At 55.8% G+C, this 18,354-nt stretch overlaps 3 protein-coding genes across 4 annotated transcripts in view; 1 reads left to right on the forward strand and 2 right to left on the reverse strand.

Moving 5' to 3' along the window:
• Positions 1 to 221, reverse strand: part of LOC103593966 (bone morphogenetic protein 1-like) — a 39,610-nt gene extending 39,389 nt beyond the window's left edge. The window contains exon 1 of the mRNA XM_008577113.1: positions 93 to 221. Within this exon, the coding sequence (XP_008575335.1) occupies positions 93 to 221 (129 nt within the window). The remainder of the gene's footprint in view (positions 1 to 92) is intronic.
• A 400-nt stretch (positions 222 to 621) lies between these two features.
• SFTPC (surfactant protein C) lies at positions 622 to 3,194 on the reverse strand. The gene is made up of 6 exons (XM_008577096.1): positions 3,006 to 3,194; positions 2,115 to 2,273; positions 1,667 to 1,789; positions 1,336 to 1,446; positions 888 to 1,038; positions 622 to 707 (listed from the first exon to the last, which is right to left on the reverse strand). The coding sequence occupies exons 1-5, from the start codon at positions 3,048 to 3,050 to the stop codon at positions 898 to 900; spliced, it is 579 nt and encodes a 192-aa protein (XP_008575318.1). The 5' UTR covers positions 3,051 to 3,194; the 3' UTR covers positions 622 to 707; positions 888 to 897.
• Positions 3,195 to 5,869: 2,675 nt separating this feature from the next.
• LGI3 (leucine-rich repeat LGI family, member 3) lies at positions 5,870 to 13,943 on the forward strand. 2 transcript variants are annotated; one of them, XM_008577097.1, is made up of 8 exons: positions 5,870 to 6,208; positions 7,102 to 7,173; positions 7,907 to 7,978; positions 8,289 to 8,360; positions 8,464 to 8,535; positions 9,169 to 9,338; positions 9,450 to 9,614; positions 11,804 to 13,943. In XM_008577097.1, the coding sequence occupies exons 1-8, from the start codon at positions 6,003 to 6,005 to the stop codon at positions 12,619 to 12,621; spliced, it is 1,647 nt and encodes a 548-aa protein (XP_008575319.1). In that variant the 5' UTR covers positions 5,870 to 6,002; the 3' UTR covers positions 12,622 to 13,943. The 2 variants fall into 2 exon arrangements, with proteins under 2 accessions (XP_008575319.1, XP_008575320.1); XM_008577098.1 differs by having other exon boundaries at positions 6,126 to 6,208; positions 7,054 to 7,173.
• Positions 13,944 to 18,354: the final 4,411 nt, after the last annotated feature.

The raw sequence follows: 18,354 nt of genomic DNA on the forward strand, positions 1-18,354 counted from the left end.
GGCGAGGTAGGCGATGTCCAGCGGCCGCCCGGGGCGGCGGGCCGGGGGGGGGGCGCTGGCCCGGGGGTGCCCTCTAGCGGCGGCTTCCCTACCCCGCGGGCGCCCGGCCCGGGCCCCCTCCCGGCTGCGGGACACGCTGTCAGGTCGCTGGCGCTGACCCCGGCTCTCGGTCCCGCGGACTCCGACCGTGTCTCTAGCCTGCGTCTCTCTCTGTCTCCCATCTCGCTGTCTGTCCCTCTCTTTCTGTCTCGTTGTCTCGGTCGCTTTCCCTCCCTCCGGAGACACCACTGGAGGGCGCCTGAAGCCCGTGGATGGCTCCCCAGTCCCGTCCCCGCTGTCCCCTCTTGCCCCTGCCAGCGGGGGTGGGCCGAATGCCTCAGCGCTCTGGGACAGAGGGAGAATGGCAAAGCCCCTTTCGCTCCCTTCAGGCCTTCCCCTTCCCCTAGCCGACCCCCACCAAGAGCAGGACTGAGCCTTCTGTGGGAGATAGAAGTAGGACCCTTTGTTTTTCGATTAGGCTGCTTTATTCTTTCGTGGTAGGAGTCCCCTGGCCCATAGGAGCCACCTCTCCTCTGCCGGATCCCGTCCCCACAGCTCCCATTTGTCCAGGGCCAGCCCCTGTGGTGTGCGTGGGAACAGCTTCCTGCCGTCTGCAAAAGACCCTTTGCTGGTGGATCTTTCCTGTCCTCTTGGGGCTTCGGTGGACCCTGTGAAGCAAAGAAACGCTTACTGTGTGAGAGAGAAGGACTTGGGAGGATTCCTCTAGACTTCCCTCCCCTTAACCCCCTAGGTGACCAGGCTTCAGTCGATCCATCCCCAAGGGCCTGGTCAGCTAACATAGCAGGACTCAAGCCCTCCTTTGCTGCTGAACGGTCACACCTGCTCACCTGAGGCGTCCTAGATATAGTAGAGAGGCACCTCGCCACACAAGGTGCTCACCGCCATGCCCAGGAAAGCCAGGTCTCCTCCAGAGGATGCCAAGCCTGTGTCACGCCCCTCCTCCTGGCCCAGCTTAGAGGTAGGCGCTGCAGGCTTGGCCTGGAAAAAGCACCTCATTAAGTTGGAGTCTGGGAACAGGTTCTGTCTCACCTGCAGCCCTTACTGTGGGACTTCAGACACAGCAGGCAATCTGAGCCTCAGTTTCCTCACCAGTAAAGAGGGGCCTGCGCTGGAGTCAGAAGCAGGGGTAATGTGTGCGTTTGGCAGCGGGATGGGGCTGGGGAGTGGGTAGGGAAGGGTGCTCCCCAGCAGTCCACGAGGAGCAGTGCTTTACAGGTGGTGCTAGCCAGCAGCCCTTGGAGGGAGACAGCCCACTCCTTTCGCCCACACACCCACCTGGAAGTTCTGGAATTTTCTGGTGAGAGCCTCAAGGCTGGGGATGCTTTCCAGAGCCATCTTCATGATGTAGCAGCAGGTTCCCGGGGCTGGCTTATAGGCAATCAGGAGCTGGACATGGACCAGTAGAGTTTGTTCAGGAGACCCGTGCCTTGCTTTCTCCCTAATCCTGGTCCTTAGTCAGCTCCCTCTATGCTGGGCATGTGGGTCATATTAGAATCTGGGGTTAGGGCACCCCTGGGGAGGCAAAAGGGCTAAAGGCTGTGTGGCTCTAGTAAAGTCTTGTCATTGGTCCCCCAGCCCCAGGGTTGAGAGGTCCAAGCATACCCACCCGCTGGTAGTCATACAGCACGATGCCAGTGGAGCCGATGGAGAAGGTGGCAGTGGTACCCACATGCTCACTCAGGGCCAGGCGTTGCTGGGCTTCCGGCGCTCCAATGCTCATCTCTAGGACCTGGGGGAGCAGCATAGCACCGCCTGGCACTCCTCTTTCCTGCTCAGCCCTTGGCACCCATGCCCACCCTCATTCCTCTTGGCTCAAATGGAGTTCCTTCTTTCTTTAGGGCTTGGGGAGCTGAGTGGAACCAGGTGCTGGAGGGAACTGGCTGTAACACTGTGGGGCAGGGGCCTGGTGGAAAAGCCCAGGCTAGGTTGCGACCCTGATCCTGCTCCTTGTCTCCTCCTCTTCACTCCGCTCGGACAGTGTCCTGTCTGCCCATCCCACCCAGCCCCTCTGGCATGTCCTGTGCCCGCTGCCCACCCTTCCCAGACCTGCTCACCATCTCAGTATGTTTCTGGCTCATGTGAAGGCCCATGAGGAGGGCCCCTACAATCACCACGACGACAAGGACCACCACCACGACCACAATGAGAAGGCGTTTGAGATTCACTGGGCAGCAGGGGATGCTGATCCTGCCCCGGGAGGCTGCTGAGTAGTCCTGACAAGGGGGCAGGCAGGGAGACAGGCTTAAAGTCATGAGGGTGTCTCTCCTCTCTCTGCACAAGCTGAATTCCCTCTCACATCCTCCTAGAGCTGGACAGTCAATGCTACAGATGTGCAGAGGAGGGCTGAGGCAATCAGAGAAGTCTTCTTGGAGGAGGTGGCCTGGAGTCCAACAAAACCACAGATGCTTAGAAACTTAGAAGCAAGGTCTAGTTTGGAGGGACCCAAGAGAGCCTGTTTTACTAGTCTCATCTCCTGTTCCCCAAACCCTGGGCATCCTGCATGGCTAGCCCCTCTCCATTCCCCAAATGATCAGGCACTCTCACACCTCCATGCCTTTATACATGCTACCCCTTGTTTCCGGAATGCCTTCCTCCTCCTCCACTTGGTGAGCTCCTACTTACTCTTCTGGATCCAACCCACATGTTGTTTTCTCTGGGGAGCTTCCTTTGACCTCCCAAATATTTGGTGGCTCCTTACTCAGTGCCCTCTACAGCCCCTCCCATTGACCTCTATGGTGGTTCTTAGCTCTTTATATTGGAAATATTGGCTGCCATGTCTCTGTCCCCAAGGGCTTCATCTTGGTGGTCTTGGGGAGGCATAGTCCTGGGTTAGTTGAGTGAATGAACCTGGAAGAGGAAACAGGCCCAGGGAGGATGGAGGAGGCAGGGCCCACCATGCACACAGGCATGCACACAAACATGCACATACACACGGCTGCACTCACCGGGGGGCTCTCCACCAGGACATCTTTGCTGCCCAAGTCCATCATGCTGTAGGCACTGTCCTCTCCACATCTCCCGGGTGTGACCAGAGTGTTATATATGTCAGTAGGGAGAGGGGACCAAGGTGGAGGACCAAGCCTCTTGTCTGCCAGCCAAGCCCTTGGCTTTGAAGCCTGTTTGTTCCTGGCCCTCCAGAACCAAGGCCCTGATAAGCCAGCTGCAAGAGCTCCCAAGGGCCCTTGGTCCTGGCACCTAAGTGCTCCTGGCCCCAGCAAGAGCAAACCTGGGCGAGTCAAGCACACTTGCCCTTGGGCCATCTGCACCTCTCACCGTGGGTGTCTGCCTGGCATGCCGGCTTTCTTGCTGGCACCTGCCCCTGCAGTCCTGTGGCTCTCCTTGTTCTTCTGCCTGGCTGAGCCTCTCAGGCAGCCAAGGTTTTGACCAGCACATTTCCCCACTGTTTCCCCAAGCATAGGGATGAGCTCTGGGCAAGGGGTTGAAGAGGCAGAGACCACAGACCCAGAGGGGACTCTGCTGAAGGCAGGAGGTGCTTTGACTTTGGTTCGGGGGGTTTATGAATGTGCATTTCTCTGGGACGGCTGGATTCCCACTTCACATGCTCTACCTCGCCTTATCTCCTCCCACATATTTCATACCCAGCCTCAGACTTGCCCCCAGTCTTTTCCTAATGCTGGGAAGGCCGTCCTCACTGGTGGTAAACGATTACTTACATGTGGTGTTTCATTCCTCGCTATGGGCTTGCTGGAAAGCCATCGGCTTTTGATAGCAGACTCCATGCCTGACACTGCTTTTTTGTGCCCGGACAGCCTTGCACAGGCCTGAGTGTGGTTGCTGGCGGGCTCCTCTTTTTAAATCATCTGATCCCAAAGTTGCTCTGAGAATGCTACTCACCCAAATGTGATTCATTTTCTGGACCTTCTCCTCTCCTCTTTCTATTTCCCACCTCTTTCCCTAAAGCCATCTCTGTTGCTTTATTGTACTAAGTCAAATCTACCAATGACTCTCGGTTGGCCGTACCCTTTTGTGCCAGCTCCACTTCACTTGTTGGGCCAGGAGGTCTCTAAAGTCCCTTCACCTCCAAACTTTCATGAATGTGTGAGTCAGAGCCCCACCCCTGCCTCTCAGGCCTGACTCCCTTGTCCTCCTTTAGCACACCGCCCCATTTCGTGTCCCTTGCTCTGGGCTCCTCACACGTTGGTCCTGCCCTTTGAGCATGAGCTGGTTCCTCACTTTCCAGCCCTGGCAGGCTCCCCTGTCACCACAAGGACCCCCTCTCCAGCTGGAGGGCCTTCAGCCTGGAGGTTGCACAACAGCATGGCATCTGGGCTGAGAGCCCCTGAGAAGCTCAGGAGAGGAGAAAGGGAAGGATGTGTTTGGTCCCACCACCCTCCTCACCCCGCAGCTGCCCCTTTAAATATTTGCCTAAGCCTGAGCAGCAGAAAGAGTGTCCTAGGATGTGTGAAAGAAGGGGAGGGGTTCAGGGAGGAGGGGGAGTGGGGAGAAGCAAGCTGCTCCTCTCAGCTTGGTCTCAGCTGTGTGCAGGTGCCAGATGTAGGCAACAGCCTGCCTGTGGTGCCCACTCCCGTCCGCCCCCCAGGCCCCCACTCCTGCCCCTCGTTGTCCTGGAAACATTGGGATTGATCGGCTGACTCACAAATACTGGGCCTCGGCCAGGTGGGCAGCGGGCCAGTGGGAGAGCCAGGGAGAACTACAGGCATTTCGGGGTCCCTGTGGGCATCTCGGGGGGCCATGTGGTCCAGTTGTGGGGCTTGTTCTGAACAGGCACTCTGAGCAGGGTTTGCCATCATCTCTGGGTGCTAGGAAAAGGAATGTCTTTCTTTTTGGGTCCTCAGTCTCCCCTGTAGGCTGTCTTAGGCTGTAGTTCTCATACACTTTATGGATTTAAAAAAAAAAAAACTCATTGTTGCCTGTTTGGGGGCTGGAGAAGGGTACCCTCAAGTTTCATAAGAAGTTCAGATGCTGGCACCAACCTGACAGAGGTCTTGGGGTCCCTGAAGAAGGAAGGAGGGAGGGACCTTTCGCTGGGCACACACTGCCCTCAACCTTGCCCCCATACCGTCCTCCTGCTGCAGGCTTCTCACTTCTTGGCTTTTACTTAAGCCATTTCTCCCTGCTGGAAAGCCCACCCCAACACCCCTCCACCTCTGTGAATACCACCCACCCTAAAAGGCCAAGAACCAATGGCACCTGCTCTGTGACCTCACCCCAGGCCACGGTGCTCTCTCTTCTCTGATATCCTCCTGTGTCCCTGCAGCACCTCCCATTTAGCACGTGTGCATGTCCTTGTCAGCAACATGGGTGCTTTTTGTAGCCCTGTCTTCCCAACCGTGCTGCCAGCCCTCGGAAGGAAAGGAGCATGCTTCCCCATGCTTCTTTGAATCTGCCACAGGCCAAGGAGCATGCACACAGTCAACAGTTAGGTATATTCAATGGGAAGACTGTCACCAATGTGAGGGGGTTCCCGCCAAGTGGTCAATAGTTCATCCCTTCAGTATGTGGAGATCTCAGTGCTGCCGCTGGCCAGCTCTGGGACCCTGAGTACATCAGTTTGCTTTCTTAGGCTTCCATACAACCATCTGTGACCTGGGATAGTACAGCCTGTCCTGTCCACCTCACCAAGCTGTTTGAGGAGCCAGTGACATCAGGGACGTGAAATCCAGTCATCATCATGGTTGTCATCTGCTTCACTCCTGGGGCACCTCTCACTAGCTAAGAACAGGAATCAAACTGCCCCTTTCTGTCCATCTCTGAGTTACCCCCTCTGAGAAGTGCCCCGTGGAGGCCACCCCTTCCATGTGTGCCTCACCAAGGGCAGGAATCGGCTCTGCGCAGCGGGCAGGCAGGCTGCTAGCTGCGGAGGCAACCGCTGGTGGCCGCGAGGGTGCCAGCCTGCGCGGGGTGGCACAGCCGGCGGGGAGCGGTGGGGTGGGGCGGCCCGGGGAGGGCTAGCAGGGAGCATGGCGGGGCTGCAGGCCTGGCGGGGCCCGAGTCCCGGGCTGCTGGCGCTGTCCACGCTCAGCTTCTGCCTGCTGCTGCATGTCAGTGCCAAGAGGCCCCCCAAGACGCCCCCCTGCCCGCCCAGCTGCTCCTGCACCAGGGACACCGCCTTCTGCGTGGACTCTAAGGCAGTGCCCAGGAACCTGCCCTCGGAGGTCATCTCCTTGTGAGTGTCTAGCCCTGGCCTTGGGGAGTGGGGACGGAGAGGAGGGCAAGACCTGCTCTGGGAGTGGATGGGAGAACCCCTGCCCCCCTCTTCAGAGCGTGGGGACCAGGAGGCCTCCAGGGGGTCTTCAAGACTGGAGATTCCAGGCTCCAGCTGGGCAGGGAGTTCTGCAGTCATGCAGGCTCAGGGGTCATGGCTGGGAAAAGCGGGAGTTTATTGCCAAGAATGAATCATCACCACCATCAGTATCAATGAGACCTACTGTGTGTGTGGGGGGCTCTGGGCTTGAAGGGGGGTTGTTTACATGAGCATGTGGGTCCCTGCCTGTGACGCTACACAAGGGCAGAAAGGCCCCTTGTGGGGGGAGGAAGGATGCAGCAGGGGGGAGGGGTGGGAACTGAGATATGCCCTCACAGTCCCCTGGCACAGGACAGATGCCTGCCACCAGGGCCAGCCACTCTGCACCCAGCTGGGCCAGCCTGTCACTCGCAGCAGACGGCCTTAGGGGTCTCCCTTGCCTGCAGGACTGGAGAGGCTCTGAGGTCCATGAGAGCAGGATGCTAGCCCCCCACCCGTATTCCAGTGCCCCATCCCTCAACAGCACTCAGCACATGGTGGGTGTTTGGGTGACGCTGACAGATGGTGGTGAGGGTAATGGAAGCTTCTCTTGGCTGAGAGGGGAACTAAGCCTGGGGCCACCAGTGCTCCAGGAGGCGATGGGGAGGATAATGGTAAAGGAGAAGGGAAAGACAGTCACAGGTGCGGGGCGAGGGCTGGTGGAATGGGACATTTCCAGGGTTAGTGAGTACAGAAGCCACCACCCTGTCCACCTCTCTCTGCCCCAGCACAGTCCCTGCAGATTCCCCACAGCACTGACTCGGTGTCCCCTGCAGGACCCTGGTGAATGCTGCCTTCTCAGAGATTCAGGATGGAGCCTTCTCTCACCTGCCGCTGCTGCAGTTCTTGTATGGACAGGGCTTTGCGGAAGGGCTGGGTGGGGCTGGGGTGGGGGGAGGGCAGAAGGGGACAGATCCTGGGCTGGGGAGAAGGAGAGTGCATGGAGGCAGCCGTGGAGATGATGATGCAGGCGTCCCTTACTTTTGCTCTCAGAGTGTATGCCACAAAACATGGAGCAGCCTGGAGTCAGGAGCAGTCAGGGGCAGCAGCTGGAAGGAGGAGAGACAGGGATCGCATGCAGAAACCAAGGGGGGTATCTGGGCAATGGACTTAGCTCCTCTGGAGACTCTCAGGAAGTGGTGCCAGCGGGTGGACATGGGGGGGGGCTCATCTTAGAGACAGGTGACCCCAAGGATCAGGGTTTGAAGAAAGAGCTGGGGGCTGAAAGGGAGGGATGACAGGAGGGTCTGGAATTCTAAAAGGTGGTGTTGGTGAGGGACAGCTGTTCATGTGGGGCTGGACTGATCTGGGGTGAGAGTGGGGAGATGGGGAGAGGAGACAGCATGGGGGAGGGCCAGGAGCCAGCTTGACAGGAGAACTCTGCCCTCAACCATTTTTAGGATTAAACAGAGACCCTGGGAGCTCTGGGACCAGAAGAGGCTCCTGCCTGGTCTTGCTGCCAGGGAAGTGGCTCAGGGCTCTGTGCTGGAATGCCAAGGTGTGGGGACAGGACAGCCAGAGCTTCGGGAAGCCCAGGGGTGAGGCAGGGGCACACCCTTACAGGCTCCTTTGTTTCTCCAGGTTACTCAACTCCAACAAGTTTACGCTGATTGGAGACAATGCCTTCATGGGACTGTCGCACCTGCAGTACCTGTGTGTGGAGGGAAAGGGGCAATGGGAAAATAGTGTGGAATAAGAAGGCTGGGGGAGGGGGAGGTGGTGGGAGGTGAGAGCCTTTGAGTCCTCTGACTGCAGCACCAAGCCGAAAGTCATTCCATCCTCCCCCCTGCCTACAGCATCCTGCCTGATGCCCTATCACTACAGGCTTGATATTGCCAGACCCTGTACGGAAGCCTGGTTTGGGGACCTGGGCTAGAATCTGGGCTGGGCTGTACGGAAATGGCTGCTTGGGAGTATGGGTGACAGATGAGTGGCAGCTGAGGCAAATTCTTGTTTTCTCCAGCTTCATTGAGAACAATGACATCTGGACACTATCCAAGTTTACCTTCAGAGGACTCAAGTCCTTGACACACCTGTGAGTACGTCACACACACACTGGACCAAAGCCCCATGTCTCCTGTGGCCTTTGGCCTTGGTCACGATCTTCAGGTGACCTGGGGGGGGGGTCTCTTTTGCAGCTCACTGGCCAACAATAACCTGCAGACACTGCCCAGAGACATCTTTCGACCCCTGGACATCCTGAGTGACCTGTAAGGCCTGAGTCCTGCTTCTTCCAACAATGCCACAGAGGGTGCCCCCTCATGATGGGGGAGTGAAAACCAGGACAATCATAAGGTCCTGAGAGGCTAGGAGGGCTTGGGTTTGGGGGGCCTCTGAGAAGGCAAGGTCGAGTTAGATGGTAGCCTTCCAAATTGGGGTTCCTTAAGGCATCCTGGGCTCTCTCAAAACGCACATGAGACACAATGTGTTTTTAAAGCATGTGCTTTTTAAATGTATGCTTGATTTGAACCCACATTAAAGTCCTATAGTGTAGCCATAATTATTTATCATTATTTATACAAGAAGATAGAGGCCCCGGATTGTGGGAGGTTTGTAGGAACAGGGACGTGACACACAGCTGTGCAGGTTGCATACTACAAAAGGCACCTGGCCAAGTTGGTGAGCAGGGTCTGACACCCAGCCCACACTCCGCTGGCCAAGCCCGTGTCCACAGGGCTGCGTCTACGCCGAGGGGAATCTTTCTCTAATTGGTACAGAAATGCATGTGAGCAACTAGCAGTAGCCTCGACAAGATCAACTTCTGAAAACTTAGAGGGCGCAGGTAGGCAGAGCCCTGAGAGCCTGTCCCTCCCTGTGCCCCCTCCACCGTCCTCCTGATCCAGAGACCTGCGGGGGAATGCGCTCAACTGCGACTGCAAGGTGAAGTGGCTGGTGGAGTGGCTGTCGCACACCAACACCACTGTGGCCCCCATCTACTGTGCCAGCCCACCCCGCTTCCAGGAACACAAGGTGCAGGACCTGCCACTGCGGGAGTTTGACTGCATCACCACAGGTAGGAGGGCCCCTGCCTCGGGCATCAGTCAGGCAATGGCCACCACCCAACAGGCTCTTTCCTTCTCCCTCTGGTCTTGAGTAACGCCCGCCCCCCCCCCCCCCCCTGCAGATTTTGTGCTGTACCAGACCCTGTCCTTCCCAGCTGTGTCGGCTGAGCCCTTCCTTTACTCCAGTGACCTCTATGTGGCGCTGGCCCAGCCAGGTGCCAGTGCCTGCACTGTCCTTAAGTGGGACTACGTCGAACGGCAGCTTCGAGACTATGATAGAATCCCAGGTACCTGTGCCAGACCTGACTGTGCTGGCTCTGGCTGGAGGAATGGGGGAGGGGCTCTATTATTCAATTTCATTGAGTTCCTATAGGTAAAAGATAGATGAGACATGGTCTCTGCCCATAAGAACTTTCCAGTCTCTGGGGGGAGGCCAGTACATACACAGATAACATCCATATAATAAGTAGGTGCTCAGAGGAAGATATGAACACAATGCTCTGACAGCACAGAGGAGAAGCCTACCTTGGGCAATCAAGGAAGGCTTCCTGGTGCAGGGGATGCCCAAGCTGAGTCTTAATGGATGAGGGAGAGGGAGGAGTCAGAGGTGATGCACAGGTTCCTAGCTTAAGTACCAGGGTGGGGCTAGGGAAATAAGGAGGAAGGGATAAGAATGGCTATTAAGCTCCATTTTGGATCTATGATGTTTGAACAGTCTTGAAGGGTGGGGGAGACAGCTAGGGGAAGAAGAGTGGGAAGGGTACCTGGCAGAGGGAACATGAACAGAGTTAAGGTGTGCGACAGCTTAGCATTTGAGTGTATGTGTATTTAAACTCTAAGCAGCTCGTATGACTACAGAGTAAGGTTCAAAATGAGGTATGGCAGATGAGATCAGAGATTGATGAGGACGAGGTCATGGACAGGGTTTGAGCAGAGCGTGTGGAACTAATCAGTCTGCATTTTAGAAAGCTTTCTGCATGGAAAAGAGTTAGGCTTGGAGCAAGCTGAGAGCACAGACCAGCAGGGATATGTGTGCCTGTTTGCTGGAGGGATGCTGGAGCCTGGATTAGGGGCAGTAGCAGTGGGGGTGGAGAGAGAGATTTAGAAAGGAGGACTGAACTGACACAAGAGGAAACAGAAAATTTAAATTGTCCTGTATCTATTAAAGAACTTGCAATCAGTACTGAAAACCTTTCCCCAAAGAAAATTTCAGGCCCAGATAGATTCCCTGGTGAATTCTATCCAAAATTTAAGGAAGAAATAACACCAGTCTCACACAAACTCTATTAAAAAGTAGAAGGGAGGGCCGGCCCGGTGGCGCACTGCAGAGTGCGCTGCTGCGGCGCTCCCGCCGAGGGTTTGGATCCCATGTGGAGACCGGTTCCTGCTCACTGGTTGAGCGCGGGGCGGGCACAACACCGAGGGTTGCGATCCCATTACCGGTCAGTAAAAAAGACAAAAAGGAAAAAAAAAAAAAGTAGAAGGGAGGATTTTCAGGACTTGGGGACTGAGGAGGGAGGGGTGACTGAAGCGGAGAAAAGTGTGGAGGCTGGCTCCTGGGTTCTGGATTGGTTGAAAGGGAGGAGTGGGCTGGGCGGTGGGTGTGGCCATCGTCTGTGGCCAGCCTGGGTTTGAGATGCTTGTGTGGGTATGTGGGCAAGGGGAGTCCCAGGGGCAGATCAGGAGCTGGGGGGCAGAGGGGGGGCACATTAGCATCTGGGTGGGGCAGACAAGCCTCAAAGAAGGAATTCTGGCAGTGACTGCCAGAGCCTGAGGCTCTTCATGAGCTTCCCTTGGGGGGAAGGTGGGTCGTGGTGAGGTGGAGATGACAGCGGTGACTGGGGCTCCAGGACACAGTGTGTGGTCTCATGTGTTTGTGCCTGAAATGGGTTCCAATGAGCCTAGTTGTGAGTACAGGTGCACAAAAGCCCTTCAAAGATGGAACTCTTCGGATTATGTGTTTCCATGTACCACCCCCAAACGTCAAGGTGTGGTTTTGGTACACCTGGGATTTCTCACCTGACTGGGGATGTGCCTGGCCACTTGCCAGTAGGGTAGCTTTAGGCAAATCACTTACTCTATCTGAGCCTGTTTCTTTCTGTGAAAAGTGGGCAATAGGGTCCTTTCCAGTGTGATTAATTGAGGTAATACATATTACCCTTAGCAAAGTAAATATATGCAACAAAAATTCAATAATTGACATTATGGTTAAACGGTCAGTCAATGTCCAGGGACACCTATTTTGTGCTCAGTGTCAGCTTATATTTGAACCCTGGAGGCAAAGGGGTGATGGGGGTGATATTAAATCTGCTAAAACAATTAGAAAGTATTGCACCCCGAGTTGATGACCTTCAGTGGGGGTGAAATACTACAGCAGAGAGTCTTGGTCCTGGCCCAAGGTTGGAGGGGACTGATCTTCTTCTCTCAGGGGGTGGGAGTGATGGCCCACCTAACCCTGCCTGCCGTGTCCTGGCAGCCCCTTCGGCAGTGCACTGCAAGCCGATGGTGGTGGACAGCCAGCTGTACGTGGTCGTGGCCCAGCTCTTTGGCGGCTCTTACATTTACCACTGGGATCCCAACACCACGCGCTTCACCAAGCTGCAGGACATCGATCCCCAGCGTGTGCGCAAGCCCAATGATCTAGAGGCCTTCCGCATCGATGGTGACTGGTACTTTGCTGTGGCTGACAGCTCCAAGGCAGGTGCCACCAGCCTCTACCGCTGGCACCAGAATGGCTTCTACTCCCACCAGGCCCTGCACGCCTGGCACCGTGACACTGATCTGGAGTTTGTGGATGGTGAGGGCAAGCCACGGCTGATCGTGTCCAGCAGCTCCCAGGCACCCGTCATCTATCAGTGGAGTCGCACCCAGAAGCAGTTTGTGGCCCAGGGTGAGGTGACCCAGGTGCCTGATGCCCAGGCTGTGAAACACTTTCGTGCCGGCCGTGACAGCTACTTATGCCTCAGCCGCTACATCGGTGACTCCAAGATCCTACGCTGGGAGGGCACCCGCTTCTCTGAGGTGCAGGCCCTGCCCTCCCGAGGTTCACTGGCCCTGCAGCCCTTCCTGGTGGGTGGCCGCCGCTACCTGGCGCTGGGCAGTGACTTCTCCTTCACCCAGATCTACCAGTGGGACGAGGGGCGACAGAAATTTGTGCGGTTCCAGGAGCTGGCTGTGCAGGCTCCTCGGGCCTTCTGCTACATGCCTGCTGGGGATGCCCAGCTGCTCCTGGCCCCCAGCTTCAAGGGACAGACACTGGTGTACCGACATGTAGTGGTGGATCTCAGTGCCTAAAGGGGTGCCGAGGCCTTTGGGTTCCTCAGAGCGGTCTCTGGAGGCTAGGTGGGAGCTTCCGTGAGCAGCCTGTGTACCCGTGTGAAGACACATGTAGCCAACCTGCATTTGTGCCCTTACATATACACACACATCCGCTGAGCATGGGTACACTCCGTGGATTTGCAAAGGGGAGCTGTTCACCATTACTGTAATCGGCATAGACACTCGTATATGCACCAGGCACCCCAGGCACCCCAGGCCCAGTTCCCTCCTGTCCACAGGCCACCTTTCGCCCCCCACCCCATCCGGAGGCCCCCCTCTCTCTGCTGCCTTCTCTCTTGCATATTAGAGGTGCAGGTTGAGGTGCTGCGGGGGAGGAGGACTGTACCCTCCTGGTCACTTGCTCCTCCTTGTGACCCCCTGGGCTTACGTGTTGGTGCTCCAGGTGTGTGTTTACCTGCTCACGCTCCGCTGTATTGCAGCCATGGCCATCCCTGCTCCCTCCTTCCATGGACGCAGATGGACACACTCAGCTGCACACTCACACACACCTGTCTATACTCCCGTGGCCACAGCTAAACACATCAAAGCGTGTGTGTGCACATGCAGATCCAGCCCTGCCTAAAGGGGCTCCCTTCTGTTACCTTGGAGGGGCCCACGGTACCTGTTCCTCCTCTGCTCACCTGCAGTGTGCCCACCTGCGGCTGAAAGATGAGTGCCAGCTTGCTCTGCTGGTGGAGGCCCCTCTGCCCCGAAGCAATAACACACCGCCACACCCTGGGTTTTTTCTAGTGCTGTCTGTCTCTGTTCTCACCGGAGTTTCCTTCTGTGATCCTGTATCCCAGCTTGCCCATGGTCAGGAGGCCACCCAGATAAGAAGCCTTTCTGCTTTTCTTTCTGTAGCTGTTGCTTCCTCGGGCTCCAACTGTCCTGTTTCCCCCCATGTTTGGGATGAGGACCCTGAGCTGTGCTTTCTCCTTGGGTGGGTATGTAGCTGAGCCAGGGCACCTACCTGCAAGTCCGCAAGCCGCCTGTGAGGGAGCTTGGCTGGAGAGCATGTGGAGGCCCTGGCACCCCTCCAATCCACAGAGGCATCTCCAGGAGCCTTTCATTGAAGGCTGAGTGGTGAGCTGAGGAAGGAGCATCAAGAGCCAAGCCTCTGCTGCCCTCTGCTGGAGGCTGGGAATAGACAGCTCTGAGATGCCAGGCTGCTGGAGGGGTGGGCAGGGGTGGCTCTTGCCTGGGCCTAGTTGTGTGAGGGCTCCTTGTAGCAGGATGCCCAGGGGCACTTGGGGGTAATGCTGTGATTCACCTGCTTCTAATAAAAAGTTCCCACCCCATTGCTGCTGTCAGGTATCATCAAGGTGTTTCCTTAAGAATAGAGCCAGGTCTCACCCTGCTGCACAGAAGGGGTCCGGCCCTGGCTTCCACACCCTCTTCTGCCCATCCAGAGGAGTGGGAATCCCCAAGGTCTACTGGTGCTGGGGTCAGGAGTTCATAGTGATGACACTTAGGTACCGGGTGAGATGACCACCTGGATCTGACTCACAGCCCAAGTGTTCCTTCCTGGAGATTAGTCTGAGGACCCACTAAGACTTGAGTCTGTCTCAACTCAACTGTCTGACCATTTGAGTTGGGCCAACTCTGACCAACATGGCCAAAGACAAACTAAGCAGTCCTTCTTCTTTCTCTCCTCTTACCACCTGCACCCCCCCAGCTCCTCTGCTGGGCAAATGTCTGTCATTGTCACGACTCTGCACCTCAGGTAAGGCACCTTGGAGCCTTAGGTAACATCTTAGTCCCTTTTCTCCCCAAATTTAACAACTCTCTCCTCTTACCACCTGCACCCCCCCCAGCTCCTCTGCTGGGCAAATGTCTGTCATTGTCACGACTCTGCACCCCAGGTAAGGCACCTTGGAGCCTTAGGTAACATCTTAGTCCCTTTTCTCCCCAAATTTAACAAGCCACCAAGTCCTCTCTGCTCTCTGTCCCAAAGGTTTTCTAGACGGGCCCCTTCATGTGTGCCCTTTCCCCCCATCGCTCACTGTCTTGGATCCCTTACACAGCTCCCTGACAGCCCACTTCTCATACCCTTCCAGTCTAGCTTTCCTAAAACATATTTCCACCCTGTCACCCCCTGCTCAGGAACCTGCCTTGGCTCCCCGTTCTTCTGGCAACAAGTTCATGGCCCTCTGCCTGTCATCACTGTCCTCTGTGAGCTGGTCTCACCTATGCACCCAAGCCCCTGTGGGCAGCCAGGGTCCCTCCCCATCTCAGAATGAGTGGAGAGAGCCCATGACAGAAGGACAGTGAGGGAGAAGTGAGTGGGGGCCAGGCAGGGGACAGGGGTGGGACCCAGGCCAGAGCAAGGTGAGGATCAGTAAGAGTAATGGGGTCTCAGGGAGAGCACACAGTGCCAGATGGGAAAATGGGGGTGTCACTGAGCTGTGGGCATCCCTCTTCTCCTTGTCACCACCCACTCCACTCATGGACTTGCATAAATGTAAGGCTTTTGCCACCTTGTGTGGGTCAGTGACAGGTAAGGGATAGGAGATGGATAGGAGTCTCCAGGTCCCTGTTTGTTCTCCAGAGCCCCTTTCAGCTCTCTAGTGTCACACAACCTCTTTCATGTGTCTGTCTTCCAGCAAGCACTTGTGAGCATCAGGGTCCAGGGACTGAGATATATTCTGAGAGCTCGGGGTGCTCGCAGAGAGCCAGGGAACAGACAGCTGGAGACTGCTGTGCAGAACGCACCGGGGCTCTGGAGTCCAGATAACACGGGTGTGAATTCAGGCTCAGTCCCTTCCTTCATTTGGTGTGAGATTTCAAGCAAGTCAGCTGACTTCCCTGAGCCTCAGCTTCTCCTGTAAAGCAGACAACAAAAACTACTTTTTGGAATCCCGAATCTACCAACTTACTAGCTGCATGAAACCAGCTGGTAACACTCAGCCACGTACTTAGCCTATTTGTGTCTCAGTATCCTCATCTATAAGATGGGTATAATCATGATACCTACCCAATAAGGCTATTTATGATGAGATTTAAATGCCTTAAATATGTATTAATATGTGTAAGGGCCTTACAATAGTGTGTCTGGCACCTAATATTGATCCATATACAGGGGTATCTCAGAGAAGGGAGTTTTGTGGGAAAGGAGAAGGTTGATCTTTGTAAGCGTTTTTTTTTTACCTGTCCTCAGACTCAGAGCCCCTATACCCTATGTCTAACCTGATGTGGCCTCAGGTGCCCAACCAACCTACCACTGTCTGCTCCTGCCAAAGTAGATGACTGGTCTGGGTTTCCACCTCCTCAAACCACTTTCGTGTCTCTTGGCTTATAAGGCACCCCTTGAGTCCCTGTCCACACCATCCTGGGAAAGCCTGTCCTGCTTTTTCAAGTGGGAAATGGGCGCTTAGCCTGTGTCCGGGAGAGGTTGCCAGGGACAGTGGGTTGAGTCTCCCAGACATGTTGGCACTCTGTTGCCCAGTGGAAAGATAAACATTACTTTGACACACAGCCTCCCCCACCCCTACCCCCGAGGGGGGAATCCTCTGAGGGGTGGGAGACGTTTCTCTCCCTCAGCCTCTGAATGCCCAGCTTTCTGCTGGTCACCTGCCCGGAGCTCATCCATGTGCCCAGAGAGCTGCTTAGCAACCCAGTGTAATTGGGTGACTGTGTCAACAGCTCAGGACCAAAGGCCACAAGAGGCAGAGTCCACTCACTGCCAAAGCCAAGGAGGGTGACACAACCCAGCCTCCATCCAGCCTCACACCCCTCCTCACTGAGCCCTGCTCTAGGCAACAGATCCCTGACATCTTGTCCCTACAATTTCCCAAGCACAGGTATTAGGAGCAGGAGTCACCGTGTGAGAGACCATACAAGCTGTGTGGACTTAGAGTGGGCGCAGGACAGCTCTTCCCAGTGAATGGGGGTAGAGAGAGGCCAGTGGTGCTGAAGTCAGGGTGACTCCAGCAGGCAGCCAGCAGGGAGGAAGCGGTCCTGGAGTTCATGACCAGGAAGGAGGATCCCACTGCAGTTATCCCTCAAGCAATAGACATTTTTCCCTCTTCTACACCCCCTGTTCAGTCTGTCATATCCTTCCTCCATCAGGAGACCAAGGACAGGGCTGGCACGTGGCTCACTTGGGAGAGTGCGGTGCTGATAACACCAACGCTGTGGGTTCGGATCCCTATATACGGACGGCTGGTTGCTCACTTGGGAGAACGTGGTGCTGACAACACCAAGTCAAGGGTTAAGATCCCCTTACCGGTCATCTTAAAAAATAAAAATAAAAAAAAGAGACCAAGGACACTTTTCACCTCGAGAACCAAGTCTTTGCCTAGAGATGGATGGTGTCTGGCACCTTCCCCAGCCCTGGGTGTTCTTGTTCCCTGGTGTGTGTGGTGTGTGTGTGTGTGTGTGTGTGTGTGTGTGTGTGTTTTGGGGGGGAGGCTGGATAAGTACAAGGGGGTGGTTAGGAGGGGAGAGGGAGACATGGGACCTCGGGGGAGTTTCTCTTGTGGGCCAGTTTCACTGCTAAGTCTCACGCCCAGCAATACCAATAAAACGGATGATAATAATTAAGACCATATAATCACTGTGTGGGTTTATTTATCCCCAAGAAGCCTCCTTTCCTTGGCCCCGTCATTACCCGTTCCATCCTTTTGATAGGTAGTGGGTGTCGCCTGTGGCTCTCATAAAAAGTAGTAACTGCCCTTGTTTCCGCCCCCACAGCCCCGGGGCCCCTCTGCTCTCAGCCTCTCCTCAGCGCAGGGTGGGGGGACACTGTCCTCCCCATTTTCAGAGGGAGCAATGGGGCAGTAAGCAGAAGATGCCACAAAGAATGAAACCCCAAGCGGTAAGTGGTAGAAGCAGAAAAGTTTGCTAGAACCTTGTCCCTTCCTCCAGGTATGCTCCTCCCTCCCGGAGGAACTTCTCCAGTTCCCGGTCCCCCTCCCTGGACCGCTCTTAGCTGGCCCACTGGGTGACGTTGGACAAGTTACTTTTCAGCGCGGAGTGTCTTTCCCAAGCGGTAAAAAGGCTCTTTGCAGACACTGAGACCCTGGGCTCAAAAGTGCATTACAGGGCCGACCCCCATGGCACACTCGGGAGAGGGCGGCGCTGGGAGCGCAGCGACGCTCCCGCTGCGGGTTCGGATCCTATATAGGAGCGGCCTGTGCGCTCACTGGCTGAGTGCGGTGCGGGCGACACCAAGCCAAGGGGTGTGATCCCCTTACCGGTCATGAAAATGACAAAAAAAAAAAAAAAAAAAAAAAAAAAAAAAAAAAAAAAAAAAAAAAAAAAAAAAAAAAAGTGCATTACAAAACAGCACGCACTCGTTGAAACTATTAAGCTCCCAGGGGTATTTGTGTTCTTGACTCAGAGGAAAAGGTGGAATTTCAGACCCTGATGAGGAAGGCGTAGGGGAGCTGGGAGCTCTACCCACAGTCTGTCTCTGGAATCGTCGCGGTCAGCCTGCCCAGGTGTGTGGGCTCTAGAAAGGAAACCCGGAGAGAAGTGGACCTCTCAAACCCACTGTCCCCTCTCCCCGCTCCCTCCTTCCTTTCCCTCCCGGCCAACTCGGCATCCTGGGGTGCTTGCTGGTCTCCGTGGCCCAGTGGTGTCGGACGTGCTGGAGCTCAGCCAAGCTTCCTTCCAGCTTGTGCCGGAGCCGGCAGGGGGAACCCCCGCTCAGCCCACACCCTGTCCCATTTCACAGAAGGGCGGGGGAATGAGGCGAGAGGGAAGGAC

This window comes from Galeopterus variegatus, unplaced genomic scaffold (assembly GCF_000696425.1).
Source record: "Galeopterus variegatus unplaced genomic scaffold, G_variegatus-3.0.2 Scaffold1451, whole genome shotgun sequence".
NCBI lineage: Eukaryota > Metazoa > Chordata > Mammalia > Dermoptera > Cynocephalidae > Galeopterus > Galeopterus variegatus.